The sequence below is a fragment of the Trichosurus vulpecula genome, chromosome 2, assembly GCF_011100635.1.
Source record: "Trichosurus vulpecula isolate mTriVul1 chromosome 2, mTriVul1.pri, whole genome shotgun sequence".
Lineage (NCBI taxonomy): Eukaryota > Metazoa > Chordata > Mammalia > Diprotodontia > Phalangeridae > Trichosurus > Trichosurus vulpecula.
In genome coordinates, this window is record NC_050574.1 from 291,572,001 (window position 1) to 291,592,265 (window position 20,265).

General features: G+C 37.6%; 1 protein-coding gene across 2 annotated transcripts in view; it reads left to right on the forward strand.

The window, feature by feature from the left end:
* The window catches only part of TMEM163 (transmembrane protein 163), a 411,947-nt gene that overhangs the window by 277,154 nt on the left and 114,528 nt on the right, over positions 1 to 20,265 (forward strand). For both annotated transcript variants that reach the window (XM_036744571.1, XM_036744570.1), the window contains exon 4: positions 687 to 778. In XM_036744571.1, coding sequence (XP_036600466.1) covers positions 687 to 778 — 92 coding nt within the window. The remainder of the gene's footprint in view (positions 1 to 686; positions 779 to 20,265) is intronic.

The following is a 20,265-nucleotide window of genomic DNA, read 5'->3' on the forward strand; positions in this document are numbered from 1 at the left end:
TTGTTTGGGTTGTGATGCTGTTAACAGAGGGAAGGAAATAGGGTAGCCATATTATTCTGAAAGCTTCATTTGTAAAATAATTGGGGAAAGGTGTTGTATTTTTCTGTAATTTGACCAGATGAGAAGAAATTCCTACAGGCAATAGGATTTAAAGGGTCTCACTTAAACACTACCCACAACCTTGAGATTTCTTGTTTTTCCCCTCATGCTCCCTTACACAGATACACCCCATTCTCAAATCTGTTTTCTCTCTCCAATAGAACTTTAGACCATATCGAAAAAAATATTCCCAAAGTCCTTTAGTAGGGATGTGTTGAACTTTACCCAAATGATTTAAGTTGCAGCTAAACTAGATTCGTTGTCTTTGAGATCACCATAACCCCTTTATTCTTAATGGCTCCAGAGGGCTGGCAGCTAGAGAGCATACTAACAGATCCTGCCGTATCAAAGACTGTGGCTTTTTAGGTTAGTTAGTTAGTTAGCATAGATCATGATAGCTTTTTGATAATGGTGATGTACAGGATGTACAGGATTCCTGAATCCCTAAGGGTTTGCTATTGTGTGGTAAATCAGTGTTGATTTTAAAAAAAATGAATATGAAGTCTCCTTTCCCTGAAGTTAACTTGCTAAATGTTCCCAGCAAAATGACCCTGGAAATCACTGACTCTCTTATTTCCCTCCTCTAGTTTGATGCCATCTTGGATGTTTTGTCTTCAGCAATTGTTCTGTGGCGTTACAGCAATGCAGCAGCTGTACACTCTGCACACAGGGAATACATGTGAGTATATCTTAGCTCTTTTTAGATTGGGCAGCCGCAAACTGTAGAATTGTGGTAATCGGGTATGATCAAGTCTATATTAGCAAGCACAAAAAGGATGGTTATTAAGGAACTTTGACCTATATATCTTTATATCTGTGAATAAAGAAGCACCTCGAGGTTCTTTTGATGGTATCAGGTATAACATGAAGTTGCTATGATATTTGTGTGTGTGTGTGTGTGTGTGTGTGTGTGTGTGTATTTGAGTTCATTCAGAACCTGTTCCTCTCCTGGTAGAGAGCTGGGATTCCTTTATATAATAATGAATCTTGTCATCCTTGAGTTGATTATGCTATTTTTTTTAAATCTATGACTGGTACAGAATTACAAACTTCTTAAATGGAGCCTTTCCCTCTGCTCTGCTGGTTTATTCTGTTTTTTTTTTCACTCACTAAGATAAGTATCTTACTGTTGGGGGATCCTGGAACACTCATAAGTGATCTTTTTTTTCACTCTCACCCCTTTCACTGCCCTTCATCTATCATGGCCCACATTCACTCTCTCACTCTCTCAATCCCAACTTCTGTCACTTGACTATGCTTCTACCACTTCCATATTACTTCAGTAGCAAGAGTTGCCACAGAAATCTTTATGGTGGCTATTTAGTTCACATCTTCCCCTTTCCTTGTCTCTTCTGTTCTGATAGCACTATAATAAAGGAGCAAATTATTAAGCAGAAGCAAACTGCTTTTCTTCTAAACATACACCTAATGTTGATTGTCATAGTGGTAGAACCAGCATCCTGACTCTTTAGCTAGGATTTCATGTTTCATTTATGTTACATTTCATGTTTCATTTATTCTTTCCCCATGGTCACAATTGCTATTAATTTTAAAGTTAATTCAACAGATATTAAGTATCTAGTAGGTACGTGGCATTGTATTAGGCACTGGGGATATAGGAAAGGATATGACATAGATCCTGTTTTTAAAGGGCTTAATGTCACAAATTGGGATGTGTGTGTTGGGGGCAGGATGGAGAAAATATGATATGAGGAAAATGTCATAAGACGTCCAGGAAAAAAATATGAGAAATATGAAAAGGGAAAGCTCACAATCAAATTGTAGGAAGGGAGCATCAAAATGTTATTTTGAGAAGAGGATAACACCATAGGTAGGCCTTGAAGAAAAAGAGGGACTACTTATTGATTTAAAAACAAGAAGTATATTTTTTAAAATTAAGATTTTATAGACATGAGAGAGGGGAGAAGTTTTAGCACAGTGTAAAAATCTAAAGCATTCCTTTTTTTGATAGAATGGACTGAAATGAATCGATTCAAGGTATGATTTAAGCTAAGACTCAGAGATGGGAGAGAACAAGATTAAAACAAAGGCTAGAGTTTGACTGGAACACTGAATACACACATATGTATGTATGTATATATGTATATATATGTATATATGCATGAAGGGTAATAATGTGATATGTATGTGAAAAGCTAGACTGGAGTCACATTATACGAGGCCTTGAGTGCTAGGATCAAGAACAAATCTGTTATTCAATAAGTAATTAGTTGAGGAGTAATGTGATCAGAGAAATGCATCATGAAGATGATACGGGTAGCGGTATGAAAGGTTCTTTAGAGAAAGGATGGACCAGAACCAGACAGCACAATAAGGATATTTACATAAAAAGCTAGTTGAGAACAAAAGAATGGCCCGGACTAGGGTAGGTTCAATGGGAATAGAAATTAGAGGGTGAATCATGAACGGTTATAGAGGTAGAATTGATTTGGCAAGTTACTGGATGTCTGAGATGAGGAAGAGAAAAGTCAAAGAGGTTTTCAAGGTTTCTCACCTAGGCGACTACAAGTGCCGTAATTGTCCTCATGTTGATATATTTATTTGAGTTTTGCAACATTCTGCATAACACTTTGGGCTACAAAACACTTTGCTCATTATAGCCTCATGAGGTAAGTAGTATTGTTATCCTCATCTTATTTGAGGAAACTAGGTCAGAGAGTATGATTCACTAACAGTCACACAGCTAGTTTATACTGAATCCAGGATACTACAAAAGGGTCAAGGACATTAGGGAAAGGGGGGAAAGCCATTAAATTTGGTAATAAAGTGGTTGTTAGGAAACTTGGCCTTAGAATTCAACTTTTATAGCCTCAGTTTCTTCATCTGTAAAATGAAGAAGTTGAATTAGATGATTTTTAAACTGCCTCTGACCTCTAAAAATGATTAAATGATATAGAGAAGTCAAGGGGAAGGACAGCATAAAAAGGTCACTTGATCATTATAGAAAGTGCATTTTCGTTGAAGTGGTGGGGACAGAAATCAAATTGCATGTGGTTAAGGAGTACTGAGGGAGTGAAATGAAGACAGAGGGCATAGGCTGCTCTTTCTAGAAGTTTGGCAAGAAAGGGTAGAAAAGAAACAGGGCAATGACCAGTAGCATGGTCCAAGGAAAGGTTTTTTTAGTCTAAAATTCTAATTTTTTGATAGGCTCCTTGAGGACAGGGACGGTTTCAATTGTGTCCTTATAAATCTCCAGCACCTCCTATGGTACATATTAGACAAATGATAAGTGCAGGGCACAACACTAGACACTTAGTAAATGCTTTGTGATGGATTGATCAGAGTAGAAAGGAACTGGATATTCTGTGGGCAGAGGTAAAGAAGTCACTGAAAATACATGAGAGAAATTGTTAACTAATAAGATTTTTAAATAATAGAGGAAAACCAAATTGCCAAAATGAAAATGGAGAGTTCATGACAAATCAAGAGGAAATAAAGAAAACCATTAGAAAAAAATTTAGGGCAATAAAATGTCTAACAAATTAGTTATATGAATATTTACGAAAAATGACCAAATTAACAGAACAAAGAAATTGAGGATTTAAATAACCCAGTTTCAGAAAAAGCAACCCAATAAACCATAAAATAACTCCTAAAGGGAAAAACCACTCAATATCAATGCACTTATAAGTAAACTATAGCAAACATTTGAAGAGCAATGAATTCCTATTTTAAATTATTTGCAAAAAAATAATAAAAAGAAGACTTCATATATGCTTATATACTTTGACCCAGAAATACTCCTATGGGGTCTATTTCCAAAGATGATTAGGGAAAAAAAAGAACATACATGTTCTAAAATATTTATAGTAGCTCTCTTCATGGTGGCAAAGAACTGGAAATTTCAGGGATACCCCTCAATTGGGGAATGACTGAACAAGTTGTGGTATATGATTGTGATGGAATTCTACTGTGCTGTACCATGAGCTCATTGATTTTAGGAAAACATGGATATATTTGCATGAAATAATGAAGAGTGAAATGAGCAGAACCAAGAGAACACTGTATACAGTAATAGCAATATTGTTTAAGAACAACTTTGAGTGACTAAATCATTTTGACTATTAAAATACCCAAATTAACTACAAAGGACCTATAAAGGAATATACTATCTGCATCCAGAGAAAGAACTGATAAATAGAAGTATGTGTAGAATGATTTTCATATATATACATATTTGTATCTAAATATAGCCATCTCTAGGTGGGGAGGAGGGAAGAAAAAAAGGAAAAAAAAGTGACATGATAACTTTATTATATATTTAAAAGGAATAGCAAGTTGTACATACTAAATTTGCAGCTTCATATGTAATCATCTTTTTTTATTCTGCTATGTAATGGAAATGCTTGTTTTATTTCATAAATTAAAAAATAATTCTTTTTAAAAAGAGGACTTTGACAGAATTCTTTCTATGAGATGTAGTCCTGATACCTAAAACAGGAAGAGCTAATTCAAAGAAACTGTAGACCAATATTGTTAATAGTTATGGATGTAAGCATAGGGGCTGCAATAGCATATTTAAAAGATTATACAACATACCAAGTTGGATTTATATCAGGAATAAAGAGATGGCTTAACATTAGGAAAATTATAAATATAATAGATCACATTAATAACAAAAAATAAAAACAGAAGATTATATCAATAGGGGAAGGTTTTTTGACAAAATATAGCACCTATTTTCCTTTAAAACTTTAAAAACAATAGGAATAAATGGATTGTTCCTTACTATACTAGATAATATCTAACATTAAGAACTGGCATTAACTATGATGAAGAAATTTTACAGTCCATTATAATAAGAACAGGAGTAAAGCAAGGATATCCACTATCACTGCTGTTAATTGATATAATTCTAGAAATGCTAGCTATGGCAATAAACCAAGAAAAAATAAATTGAGGAAATAAGTATAGTAAATAAGCATACTATTTCTAGCTTATACCCCAATGATATCAAAGAGGGAAGGGACTCATATACACACAAACATTTCTAGAAATTTGTTGTTGTAGCAGAGAACTTGAGACACTGGAGATGCCCTTCAGTTGGGGAATTGTCGAACAAATTATGGTATACAAATACAAAGGAATACTACTATTCCATACAAAATTACAAAAGGGACAGAATCAGAGAAACCTGAGAAGACTTGTATTAACTGATGGCAGAGTGAAATGATAAAAACCAATAGAACAATTTATGCAATAACTACAGCATTTTTAAAGCAAAGCAACTATAAAAGTCTTAAGACCTATGATCAGTGCAGTGACTATTCATGTCTGTAGTGGAATGCTGATGGATTATCTTGACAGAGAGGTAATGGAGTAGAAGTACAGAATGGGACAAGCATTTTTAGAAACAGTCAATGTGTAGATTTGTTTTGCTTCACTACATATATTTGTTACAAGAGAGGGCTTTTATTATTATTATTTTTTTGGAGGGGAGAGAGTTAGGGGAGATTGTGGGGATAGTGATAATGATAGTTAAAAAACAGAAATAACATAAAAATAGAAAGAAAAAAGCCTTGATGAATCATTAAAAAAATGAGCATAAGAAAGTTTAAATGGGAACATAGATCAACACGACGGTGTTGGAACTAATATGTTAAATTTGAAATCTATAGAAATATATTAAGCAAAATGTAGTGGAGACCCTCAGCTTCAAATGCAGTAATTTTTTCTGTCTTTTGTACAAGGAAATTACTGTGTTTGTTGATATTTGCCAAGTTCATAAGAACAATATAAAGGAAATATTTTAAAAAGACATATGAGAGATATGGGAATGGAGGAAATGAGCTTTTATTAAGCACCCACTATGTGCTAGGCACTGTACTAAATGATTTACAATTGTTATCTTATTTGATCCTCATAACTCTGTGAGACCGATCCTATCATAAGCTCCTTTTCACATATGAGGAAACTGAGGCAGAAATTGTATCTTGCCCAGGATTCCACAAGTAATAAGTGACTGGGGCTGGATTTGAACTCAGGTCTTCTTAGCTTCAGGCCTAGTGCCTTATCCACTGTGTGACCTACTTGCCTTTTTGGGATGATCAATGGAGCAAGATCATGGCAAAGACAGAAAAGGATGGGATAAAAGGCACTAATGGAAGGTTGAAGAACTTGATAAAAACTACTAGATGGCCTTTTAAATGTAGTCTTCTAAGTCTAAAATGAATGACATCTAATCATAGGGATATTAGGTCATTCTCAAACACATTAATGCTGTTTAAATGCTCTTGAAATCATGGCATTCAGATAGTAATGTAGCCACTGCCCATAGATATGAAATTAAAATTGCTTGTGAGCAGCAGTAGAATTCATTCTGTTAAATCTGATTTGTATGTATGACAACAGATCTTTGAGACCCTGATGTCACAGCTGGGCAAGCTACTGCATCATGCTTTGGTCTTGGTAAAAAGACATCCAATATGTTCTAGGAGGATAGTCCTCCCAGACAACTGGTGGCTTGTATTATCAGTAAATGGAATCTAGAAAATTTGGAGACACGCCCATGAGCTAACACACCTTTCACAGTAGTGGTTTAAGTAAATATCTTGAAAGACAAATATTTCCTTTTCATCTCCACCTTTGGCTCCTCTTGGAAGAGCCCTCAGATATAGATTATTACCACAGTTGACATTCTTTCCAGTTGTTCCAATACCCTCCTATGGTACCAGATATCCTATCTTCATGTGTAATTTCAACACCAACTGAAATTTGGAAGGAAATAAGGACTGAATCTAATGTCTTTGTTGTCTTAGCTTCCTTTAAGATAGGGTTTTCAGTGCTTGTTTTGACAGCACATATACTAAAATTAAAATTTTCAGTCTGGTCACCTGAGGCATTAATTTCAGTGCTTTGTGTACTATTTATTCTGTATACTGTCCATTTAGAACATAATACACAGAAGTCTATTTTAGCAAGAGATTTCCCATCTCTGGAAATGGTCATCTTGCTTTTTTCCAGAGTAAACCTAAAATGATTATGGGTAATCAAGAAGAAAGTGATTTACACCAAAGTATCTTGAGAAAATGATAATACTGAAAAAAGGGAAAAGCAACAGAAAACATGAAGAATCTCATCTTACGTGAAGCTTACCATTCAGGTTGAGAGAAATTCTAAATCTCTAATTATAAACCTTGAGAGAAAGCAGGCAAGATTCAGAGTATTAGTGACTGCTGGAGCTATAATGGCACTCTTTTACAAAAGATTAGGCTTTTGTGTGTTGGTTTGAATACAAGATATTGTGTCCATTTGGAATTATTTGTTGACAGGCCAAGCCTAATTAAGACCATATGTCATTCAGACTGAGCAGTTGGTGTGTAGTTGTGGGTGGGTTTGAAGGAGATGATCACTTCTTGTGGGGTTTAGATAGTCTGAGGAAAAAGAATACTAGTCTAGAGGTCAGGAAACTTGGGTTCTGATACTTGAGTCTTAGCTCCGCTACTAATTGGCTGCATGACCATTGGGAAGTCAGTTAACCTCTCTGCACCTCCATTTCCTCATCTACGAAACTGGGATAGTAGTATCTGTGTGATAAGAGTTGTTACATAGATAACATGAGAGCAAAAATCTCAAAGTACATTAAAAATGTTTTGTAAATGAAAGGTGCTATATTGCATTATCTTTATATTATTGTTGTATGATGGTCTACCTTTGATAAATAAATAAACTTGAGAAAAGGGAAGGTTTTCACCAAACTTTTTCCATATCCTTTTAGAAAGTTGGGTATTTGAGAAAATATGGCCTGGTTAGTAGTTTGCAGAGGATTTTTTACTTGGAGTAATGATGTTTCCTAAAGAAACTCATAAATCCATGTCTATATGATATGGTTATATTATTTTAGAGTGAGCTCACTCAGTGTTTTGTGCTGCCAACACAGCTTTTAATAAACACCTTATGGTTCCCCTGATGAAGCCAGTTGAAGTCATAGTTGAAGGTAGGAAACTAGGGAATATTTGTTTACTCCCAAAGTGTAAGGTTCCTCAGCATTCAATAGGCTGCTTGTGGTTCTTCTGGTCTTGATGTACTATGGCAGCTAGGTCTGGGCTCTCTCTCTCTCTGCCTTGGCTTCTTCATCTGTAAATAAATGGGGATAATAATAACACACCTCCCACAGGTCTTATAAAGATAAAATGAGATAATATTTGTAAAATGTTTTATAAACTTAAAGGGCAATGAAAGGCTAGCTATTATTATTTTTCTTCCTGACATGGATGTTGTAGTGAGATAGCAGGATATGTCTATCTATGTTATCTATCTATCTATCTGTCTGTCTGTCTGTCTACTTACCTATCTATCTGAGTTGTCATTTTTTGGCTCATATGCTCCCCAAACAGTAATTGACCTAAAACCACAACATTTTAGAAAATGGATTTCACACACACACACACACACACACACACACACACACTCACATTCACACACAAAAAAACCCCTTTGCATCATCTAAAGAGACATCACTTCCATCTGTCTCCCTTTTGTTTCAAAATGGAATGAGATTTCCAGAATCTAACAGTCTTCTAGGAAATTTGAATTTTAAAATACAGAAAGAACTGAATTTACTTATGAAGTCTTACCTTCATTTAATATCATTCTTCTAAATCTTTCCATTTATGTCCTTCCCCTTGCCTTTATGGCTGCTTACCTGCTTCTCATAAATTCAGATAAATTCAGGAGGTTTTTCATTAGTATCGAGGACATTGTAAACAAAGTAGATGGCTTAGAATTTCTTGAGATAGTACTCCATGGTTTGAAATGTCCTTGCCTTGACTATTCTACACTTAATGTTCCCTAAATATTTGTCTTTTTAAAAATATATTCATGTACCAAGTAAGACAGACTCCTTAGAAGATGCTTTGGTAATTTCTAGATGGATGGCTGATCACCTGACAGTGTCAGTGAATCACAGAGAGACTTTTAATCTCATGATTAAAACCATAATCACAATCCTCTACACTGTCAGCTTTGGTTTAACTAGTTTTAATCTTTGGATTATTCCCTGTAAATTCAAAGTAATGCTGTGGACTATCGACAGGAAGTAGATGTTGGCATGTAAGTTATGTGTACAAGTGAATGATAGGGGTAGATGAATTAGGAGAACCTGCTAATCAATTCTTCGATTAAATTTTCTTAAATGCCAAAGACCATACTTGGGGTGAATCATTTTGGAAAAATAGCCAACTGGACCTCAATTCATCCCTTTTGTTTCCTGAGAAGATTCTAAGCCTCATAATGAGTTCTTAACCTGTGGTTGCCACTGTAAGGTAAACAGAAGCCCATTCTTCCTGATGCAGAGTCAAGCCATATAACTGTGGTTGGGTTGCTATTTGATGTTGAAATACAACACACATACACACACACACACACACACACACCTGCCACCCAGAATCTATGCATTTGTTGTTTTGGAGCCAATTTTTATTCCTAATTTGTTTCTTTATTGCTATAATCTATGACCTAACCTCTTCTGGGACTCTGGGATCACTTAGGCCAGATCCAACTCCAGAGGCTTGAGCCAAAGAAGGTCATCATCTTGTGAATTCAAATTTAGTTTCAGGCTCTTATGAGCTGGGTGATGCTGGACTAGTCTCTTAAAAACAATCTCTGCCTCAGTTACCTCATCTGTAAAAGGGGGATAATAATAGCACCTACTTCCCAAGGTTGTTATGAGGATAAAATGACATAATAATTGTAAAGCACTTAGCATAGTGCTGGGCATATAGTAGGTGCTTGTCTTCTTTCCTACCCTCCAACTGAATTTGGGTCTTTCTGACTGCAAGCCCTTTGCTTTATCTATTTCAGCACACAGCGATGTCCCTTTACACTCTCATCACTTATTGAGGTGAAAATATCAGAACCACAGTGTTGTGAAAACCCTTCAGAAGTTAAGCTCCTTAGAAAATGTTAGCATCCTCTGTGGCCCTTCTCTATTCAGTTTTTGCCAACCTCATAATGAGCTTTAATTCTCCTTGCTCCATTCATTAATCATCAATCACTTCCCTGGCTTTGGGAATGAACAGAATATATTCAAGTGATTAGAAGTCTATAGAGTGAGAAGACTTAGATGAAATCAGATTCCTCTCTTTTAAACAAGAATGGACAGGTAGTTTTCTGTTGAGTATGTATCTGATACATTTTCATCTTGGGCATAGTAATGGACCTTAGGACCCTATAAAGGTCTCTAACATGATTTTTCTGCTTTTTAAAGGGTTAGAATTTGTCACTGAGGGTCTAAATGGCACTGGGTGAGTTCTTTTACCAAATCATGAAACAAATGAGCAGTATTTAGTTGACCACAATTTCTGTAGCCTGGGGAAAAAAACCTCAACCAAACATTAAAAACTGGATTGATTTGCCCAAGCATTTTCTAACTTGATCAGCCTCTTAGGGTCATGCCTATATTGCTCAGCATTTTGTCTTTTCTTTTTGGGGAACACATTGATCAACCCTACCATTCACTCTAATCAGTTAATGCTTCTTCTCTTATTTCTGGTATGAACCGTTTCCTCTGAGAGATCTTGAACCAAACTCTAATCTTCTATTATCTTTCTGTTTGACAGGAGAGCTTTACTTTTACTCTTCTCTAATGAACAGTGACAAAAATGAGAACCAGAGGGTTCTGAGATTTCACTCTTCCTGAATGCGAATTCTTTCCTTCATCCTGTTAACTCACTTATCCTCTCCTTCTCATGACTCACCTGCTCCTTCCTACAGACCTTGTGATGAGTCATAGCATAGGAATCTGGTCATGAGTATATCCTGCTATGTAGCTACCTTGAACTTTATCTTCTGCCTGCTCTCAGACTTTTGACTGTTTTCTGCCTTGACCTCTAGTTTCTGCATATTCCCTAGCCCTTGAGTGCAAGTTTGACACTGGATTCATTGCTCTGTCTTGGTCCTCAGCTTCTGGGAATTTCTTGGGACCAAACAATTCTTCTGTCTCTTACCCTTTTGTGGACCTTATTTTTAATTCAACAAACGAGGTCTCCTGGTTCTGGCTTCTGACTCTCCTTTCCTTTTAAATATGGCCTCTGATAAGGGGCAAAGCTTCCATAAGGGGGATAATAGAGTGGAGACTCTTCACTTCTCTGCACCTCAATGTCTTTATCTGTAAAAAATGAGTTAGGTGAGATGATATCCTAGACACCACCCAGCTCTATCGATAAATGGTGAACCCATTCATCTTTCTCAGGATTCCTTTAACCGAGTCTGTTGACTACATTTTACAAAATATTCTTTTTAAAAAAACTTAAGCCTGGGGCAGCTAGGTGGCACAGTGAGTAGAGCACCAGCTCTGGAGTCAGGAGGACCTGAGTTCAAATGTGACCTCAGGCACTGGACATACTTACTAGCTGTGTGACCTTGGGCAAGTCACTTCACCCCAATTACCCTGCCTTCCTCCCTAAAAAAAAACACCTATTATGATCATAGAAAAAAAGAACAGACTGCACATGGTATTAACAATGTAACCTCCTTGAGGGCAGTGACCAGCTTTCATTTTATCTTTGAAAATCTAACTCTACCCCCACCCCCACTATGTTTGGCACATAGTACATGTTTAATAAATGCTGTCCTTATTGGGAAGAAATGGGTGTCGGAGTGGGGGAGGTGGTGAGGGGAGATCTTAAAGCTAGTTTGAATATCTGTTGAATTGAAAAAATAAAATTTAAAGGGCTGAGGATGAAGCAAGGGGAAGTGATCAGTTGATATGGCAAGGAATAAGACAAGCATGAACAAGTTTTGGCCGAGTCAAATTGCATAGGGAATTCTGAGTGTATGGTCTCAAGTCTCTGATTAAAATGCAGCATGTACAGTCGTGTAAGTCAATAGGAAATGCAACCACCTGCTGAAATTAGTTTTGGAAGAGAATCAGGACACCTGCGATGAAAGGTACAGCTTGATTCCCATTATGGGCACCTGACATTTTCCATCTGATTACAGCACAGTCAGGAGAAACACGAAAGCTCACCAATCCTAGCTGTCTCTTTAGGCTACAAATCTACACTGTTGGAAGGAGAAGGACTGGCAGATGGGAGGACATTGTTCGCCTCCTCAGCTTCATAATTCTGCCACAACGAGGTAAAAACAAATCTTTGTAGTTCAGGAGTTCATTTTTCCTGTGCCAAGTCTACCCAAATTTCATTATGCTCAGCAGGATGTTGAAAGGAAAACTTTGGAAACACTGCAATAGAAGTCTTTGAATGTTTGTCCATTTGAAGAAAAAAGGGGTACATTGTATTGTGTATGGTTCCCATCCTTCCTCCTTTATCCAATTTGCTGAGCCAAGAGACTTGGCTAGATTGAAGGATTGTAGTGGACAGGATGAAGTCCTGTTGTTTTAACTTGATAAGGTCAGAAATTTTGACTTTATTCAATTAATATTTTGTATGACACAAAACACTTCAAATTTCACAGTAAATTTGGCCATGTGATTAAGCTCATGGCAGTCTGCATAAGGCATATTTCAAGAAACTATAAAGTGACAAAATGTAACAGTTCAGTATCTGTTTAAAATATATAAATAATAAACATGTAAATTATATTATAAATAAGACAATAAAAACAATTATCAAACTTTCTAAGAAAAACTATCAAATGATCACTTCGTAACTGATATCTTATAAAAATAGTCTGCTGTTATAAAGTTAAAATATGTGTGTGCATCAGTTATTATTCCTTATATTGCCTCACTCCTGTGGTATGCCTCATATGTATGTACCTGCTCCATCTGATAAGATTCCACACCGTGAATTTTCTCAGAAGCTGGAAGTACCTCAGCCCCATGTTTTATACAGATCACATATACCAATTGCTGGGTACCCACCCTTCAAAAGCCCCTGTGAGGAGTACATTGCTGTCTATCTTATATAACTTTCCTTATGTCAATTGCTAGCATATTATTTGGAACTTTGATCTTTTGGACAAGATCCAATACAACAAGATTTTAGTAAGGCATTTACTATGGGCAAGGCACTGTGTTAGATTAGAAAGAAAAAAAATAGTCCTTACTCTCAAGGAGCTTATATTCCACTGGGGCTGATGATTTTGGCTTTTATCATCTTTTAAGGGCTGTTTGCACAATCTGTGGGATTAAATGCAAAGACTGACAAAGAAAGATGATTCAACCAGTCCCATGGTAGATTAACTATTTGCTGCTTTACCATGCTCTGAGAGAAAGGTAAAGGCATATTAAGAAGTATAAGAACCATAGAATGTCAAAGTTGCATGGGACCTTAGCAGCCACCTAATGCAACCTCTGCTCACAATGCTTTAGAAATATATAAAAGTAGCCATATATGCCTGTAATTCCTGCTATCAGGGAGGCTGAGGCTGGTGATGGATTTCTTGAGTTTGGGAGTTCTGTGCTCCCATGGTTTATGCAGACTGGATGTCAAAAGGAAGTTTAGCATCAGTATGGTGAGCCTAGAGAAAGGTGAATATGTCCATGTCAGTAACAGAGCACATCAAAGTTTTGATGTCAATTAGTTCTGGAATCAGTCCCTATACTTCCAGTCTAGGCGAGATGGAGAGACCCAATATTTTTAAAAAGCTCTCTCTCTCTCTCTCTCTCTCTCTCTCTCTCTCTCTCTCTGTGTGTGTGTGTGTGTGTGTGTGTGTGTGTGTAATATTAAAGTGGCACCACACCTGCCTCTCAGTGGAAAGCTTCTTTTCCTGCTCCTCTTACCCATGAGGCTACCTGGCATGAAATCTGAGCTTCTGAGAGATTCTATATAATTATTTTACTTTGCTTAGCACTTTTAACTTTTCAAAGCCCTTTACATGCATCCTCTTAAACCTAGGTTCAGGAAAACTTATGACTTCAAAAATGTCATGAACGAAAGATGATAACAGTAAATGATAGAATTTAACATAGAAATGTAACACTAGTCCCCTGAAGACCTTGGGCTCTGAAGCTAATTAATCCTGCAAATTATGGTTTGGGACTCTACCAGCATGGCACAGTTTACCAGCGATGTAGACCATAAATTCAACAGCAAAATCATTTAGTTAAGACATAAAAGATATAAAAACAATGTAAATAAATCAAGTAACAGAATTGTTGTCTTCTCCATACACAAATCTCTATTTCCAGATATGGTAGAAAAAATACAAACCTTTTAGGAAAATATATAAGTAGGTGGGGAAACTATAGTGAATGGGTGGACTAGGGGAGAGAACTTTCAGGTCCCAGTCCCTCCCACGCTTCCCTGCTTATGTTATGGTAATCTTCTATAGCCCCTTGGGGTTATATTTAGTTTCACTCTGGTGCTGAGCTGCCAATTCTTATCGCAGGGAATTAATTCTCAGAGTTCCTTTCACCCAAGTGAGCTGCAAGACCAGCATTAGTATTCCATAGACCATAGCTTATGTCACTAGACTACCTTGATTTGACTGCTTAGGAATATCCTACCGCTCCTCAAAATGCATAATTTGGCCACATGTCTTATTTCTTTCTCTTTTTTCAGTGGTTCCATTTTTCTTTTTCTTTTTCTGAGTCCATGCTGCCTATCACAAGTCTTCTGGGATTCTGACATGCTAGAACTTCTTCCCCCTGAAACCCTTCAGCTCCCCAGTCTGCCAGCAGTTCCCTTAATTCATTATTTTGGGTACTTGAAGCCATTCTGGAGAATTCTCTTTAAGGGAAAAGGTCAGAACAAATTCCTTCCACTGTCATGAAAAGGACATGGGAAACCTTCCATTAAGATAGACGGAACACTGGTAAGCCAGAGTGCCTAGGGTGAAATGTGTACCCCTGAGGCTTTGGCTTCTCCTATCAGGGTGGACTAAAGTTGTTTTCCCTTCACCTCCTGGAATGAACCAACCAGCAGATTTGTAAAATGTTAATACTGAGGCTCTTGGTAGAATGGAGTCAGGAAGGAAGTCTGGAAGGGGATGGGAAATGGATGAAGATGACCTTTCTTCAGCTTCTTAATTTCTGGAGGTGAAAAGACAATGGAAGTCTAATTACAGTCCTTTGGCATCCTTACAAAATATACAGAAAGAAAGTATAAGTTAAAAATGGCCACACCCCCATCTTGTACCATTTGGAAAATTTTGTTCACCCTGAATGACCTTTTGTGGAGCTGACCTTCCATCAATGCTGCTCTTCCTTTTCAAGCCACATCCAGTGTAACTTATGATTGACCAGCTTCCCCAGCTCTTCGAATATAGTACTAAGAAAATAAATCCATGGATATGTTAGGGATTAAAGAGTAAAAGGATGAATTCTCTACAGAACTAATAGATAGTAATGATAATAATGGATATTTATATAGTACTTCGAAGTTTGCCAGGCTGTATTATCTCATTTGTTCCTCATGAAAACCCTGTAAAGTATGTATTATGGGTATATTATCTACTTTTTACAGATGAGGAAACGGAATCTCGGAGAGGTTAGGTGGTTTGCCTCATAATAACATAGCTATTAAGTGTCAGAGGAAGTCTTCCTGACCTTGAATCCAGTACTCTACTACACCCAAGGGATAAATCTGACTGTCCTCCTGTTTTTGCTCTGCCAGAGAGCTAAGAATGGCTTTTACTTTTTAAAATACAGTAACACTTCATTTTTTAAATGTAAATACCATTTTTAAGAGGGCTAACCTCTGCACCAGGCCAAGAGATCTTAACATAGGGTCTATGAACTTGTTTAAAATTTTCTTTTTGATAATTGTATTTTGAAAAAATTAGTTTCCTTTGTGGTTCTAAGTATTTTATTTTATGCATTTAAAACACTATTCTGAGAAAATGTGCATAGGCTTCTCCAAATTGCCAAAGGGGTCCATGGCATGAAAAAGGTTAAGGAGCCCTGGTACCTGAGGAAAACATTTTAACCCATAGCATAGCCCTTGGCTTTGGTATTATGTCAAAAGATGTAGAATTTGAAGTCCGGGATGTGCTTTAAACATCTCAGCTTCAGACATCCTTTTTGTTCCTCTCTGGGTCTATATCTGCATTTCCCGAAAGCATCAGGCTGTATTTTATGTGCACATTGGGGCAAAGGACTGACTTTGAAATTACTGCAGCCTTGGATGCTCTGATGGCCTTGCAGATGAGAGTGGTTTGCTTTTGGCTTCTGCCTGGACTCGTTCATTGCTCATTTACATTCCAGTACTTTTTAAAGGCAGCTCTAGCAGCTGTGTGTGAGCCTCTCAATTTTCCCAGCCTAAGAAGAGATCTGGCAAAATTCTTCAGCCTTTCTGTTAGGGAGAAGACACCTTTCATTTGTCCACATCTGGCATTAGGTGCCATGGTTGGGAACTTAGGGGAGAAAAAAACCCTTAAAGTATTTATTGTAGGCTATGTCATAGCCAAGAACTTGGGTAAAGCACTCTGTTTCACGCTGGGGACAGCAAACTTGCCAAGACTGCTATGGGTAATTTGTAAATATTATACTAGAAATAATGGTGGCTATCTTTCCTGTAATTCTCATCATTTCTGGAAGAAAATAAATCTCGTTGCTTGGACCCAGCTGTGACTAAAATGAGAAAAAAGTACCCCTTAGAAGTACCAGGAAATCTGGAAGGGGAGGGGGACAACAACAACAACAATAAATAATAATAATAGTTTTCATTTGCATAGCACTTTAAGGTTTGCAAATAAGAATTCACTTTATCTTCACAAAAACATTAGGAAGTAGATACTATTACTATCCCCATTTTACAGAAGAGGGGACTTGCCCAGGGTCATTCAGCTAGTTGATGTCTGAAGCTGAATTTGAATTTGAATACTCTAGGTCCACTATTGTGCCATCTAGATATAGAAAATTAGAGTTGGTTGGTAGCAGCTTTCCCTTCTGGTATTGGGGGAAAAAAGGAATAAGCAATGCTGTGTATCAAAGGTGTCTCAGAGATGAAGAGGTCTGTGACATGGAGTCCATTGAAATTCCAGCTCTAGCTTTTTTGCTCCATTAAATGGTGTGGGACAGATTTCCAGTGACTTGCATCCTTTAAGCAATCAATCAACCAACCAATGAATTATGTTTTATATCTTCTAGATTAAATTTTATTTTTTAAATTAACAAGCAGTGATTTTCTCTCCCTCTTTTCCAGTCTTTTTATACTTTACTCCCTCAACCCCAGAAAGACAAAACAAAATAAAATGAAACTTTTGTAACAATTATGAATAGTCAGGCAATCAATTCCCACATTGGCCATGTCCAAAAATGTGAGTGTCATTTTGCAAATTTAGTTCACCACTCTCTGTCAGGAGGTGGGTAAGTATTCTTCATCATTGATTTCCTGGACTCACAGATGGTAATTGCATTGATCAGAGTTCCTCAGTCTTTTAAAGTTATTTGTTTTTACAGTGTTGTTTCAACAAATATTTACTAAGTGCTTACTATGTGCCAGCACTGCACTTGGTGCTGGGGGTACAAGTATGAAGAATGAAATAATCCCTGTTTGCAAGGAGTTCAATATTCTAAAAAGGGAGATAAAAATTATGTATAAAAATATGTATGGCATAAATAAAAATTAATAAATGCACATACACACATATGCAAGCAGTTAACTACAAGGTATTATGGGTTCTGTCTCTCTTCCAAACTTCTCTATTACTGTTAGGGCACCACCATTTTCCCAGTCACCCAGGCTTGAAACCTAGGTACCACCCTCGGCTCCTCTCTCACATTCATTGTACACATCCAATCTATTGCCAAGTTCTTAGACAGAAATAGAGAAGTTTGGAAGAAGAGAAGGTTTAGGGTAAAAAATAATGAGTTCATTTTTATATATGTTGAGTTTAAGATGTCTCTCAGATATTTAATCTGAAATATCCAGTAGACAATTGGTGATATGGAACTAAAGCTTGATATGAAACTGGACCTGAATATATAGATCTGAGAGTCATCTGCATGGAAATGATAGTTAAAACAATGGGAGTTAATGAGGTCACTGAGGAGAAGAAAAAAAGCCAAGACAAGAACCTGATGGAACGACCATCTGATGTGTATAATGAGCCAGCAAAGAAAATGGAGAAGGTAGGAGTTGAACTAGAAGAGAGTAATGTCATGGAGATTCAGAGAGAAAATCAGATCATGTAGAGAAAGGTGGTAAAAAGTGCCAAACAGAGCAGATCTATAAGAGAAAAGACCATCTGGCTTGTCAATTAGTAGATATTTGGTAAGTTTGGAGAAAACAATTACAGTTGATTGAAGAGGTCAAGGGCCAGATTACAAAGGTTTAAGGAGTAAGTGAAAAGAGACAAAGTGAAAGTAGAAAGTATAAATAACTTTTTCTTCTTAATTTATGGAATAAAACAAGCATTTCCATAACATAGTACAATAAAAAGATGGTTGTACGTGAAACTACTTATCTACTATGCACAACTTACTATTCCTTTCAAATATACAACAAAATCATCATGTAAATATTTTTCTTTTTTTTCTTCCTTCTTTGAAAGAAGCCAGGGAATCCAGGAGGTGCCGATGAGGAGGAAGAGCTTTCTAGGCATGGGAGACATTGGCACATGTGGGTTTCTTTTACTCTGTCTACAAAAGATATGTATCTTTTATGTAGTATTATGAGAAAGCCAAGAAGGAACATAAAAGGCACATTCGAGATGCTTTAGTTTTTTTTTTTTCACTTGATATTCATTTTCTCCCCAACTCCCTACTTCCATTCTGGTGAACGGGTGGGGCCAAGGAAACTGAAAACTTATTCTAGGATCTCAGGCTGGAAAGGACGTTGGAAATGACTTACAATTCAAACCCTTCTTAAACAAAGGGAGAACCTGAGGCCTAGATAGCCTAAATGAATTACCAAAGGATCCCACAGCTAGGTGGTGTAGTGAATAGAGTGTGGGGACAGGAAGACTCAGCTTCCAGAGTTCAAATCTGGCCTCAGACACTTACTGGCTGTGTGACCCTGGGCAAGTCACTTAATCCTGTTTGCTTCAGTTTCCTTGTCTGTAAAATGAACTTGAGAATGAAATGGCAAATCACTCTAGTATCTTTGCAAGAAAACCCTAAATGGGGTGATGAAAAATCAGACACAACTAAAAAGTGACTCAACAACAAGCTATAGTTAGCGAGTGTCAGAAGTGGAACTTGAGCCAATTGACTTAAAATCCATTTCTCTTTCACCTATGACTCAGTTTCCTCAAGATGCAGTAGGTATATTCATTTGGGAATATTCATTCAGTAGGTATATTCATTCTTTGGGAACATGTGGGTGTATGCTGTGGTTTGTGCTCCAGAAGCCTATTAATTACATTCAGTCCAGGGGTGGAGCCAAGATGGCGGCTGGAAAGCAGGGACTAGTGTGAGCTCCCTGCCAAGTCCCTCCAAAAACCTATAAAAATGGCTCTGAACCAATTCTAGAACTGCAGAACCCACAAAATAACAGAGGGAAGCAGGGCTCCAGCCCAGGACAGCCTGGATGGTTGCTGGGTGAGGTCTATCACTCACGGAGCTGGGAGGGGAGCAGAGTGGAGCTGAGCAGAGCACAGCATGGGCCACGAGGACCAACCAGACCAGGAGCCGGGCGGAGCGGGCCCTAGCGCGCTGAATCAGTGAGCTGCGGCAGTTACCAGACTTCTCAACCCACAAACACCAAAGACAACAGAGAAGGTTAGTGGGAAAAGCTGCTGGGGACAGAGAGAAAGAAGGAGTTCCCGGTTCGGCCACCACCCCAGGGGCAGCGGAGGTGGGGTAGCTAAAGAACTGCAGCTACAGTTGCTTCCGGCCCCAGGCCCACCTGGTGGGAGGAATTAAGTGGCAGATCAGAGCAGGAGTGCAGAGCCTGCTGAAGATCTAAGTCCAGTCTGGGTTGGGGGTTCTTGGGGAAGGAGGAGTGCTGGTGTGGCAGCACATCCCCTCAAGCTTGAAACATAGTATTCTTTACTCTACAAGCAGTCATACCCCGCTGAAAAACTCAAGGGTCAAGTAAGTTGGCTGGGAACACGGCCAGGCAGTGAAAACACAGCCAGATTCAGTCTCAGACTTTGGAATCTTTCTTTGGTGACAAAGAAGACCAAAACATACAGCCAGAAGAAGTCAACAAAGTCAAAGAGCCTACAACAAAAGCCTCCAAGAAAAACATGCACTGGTCTCAGGCCATGGAAGAGCTCAAAAAGGATTTGGAAAAGCAAGTTAGAGAAGTAGAGGAAAAATTGGAAAGAGAAATGAGAATGATGCAAGAAAACCAT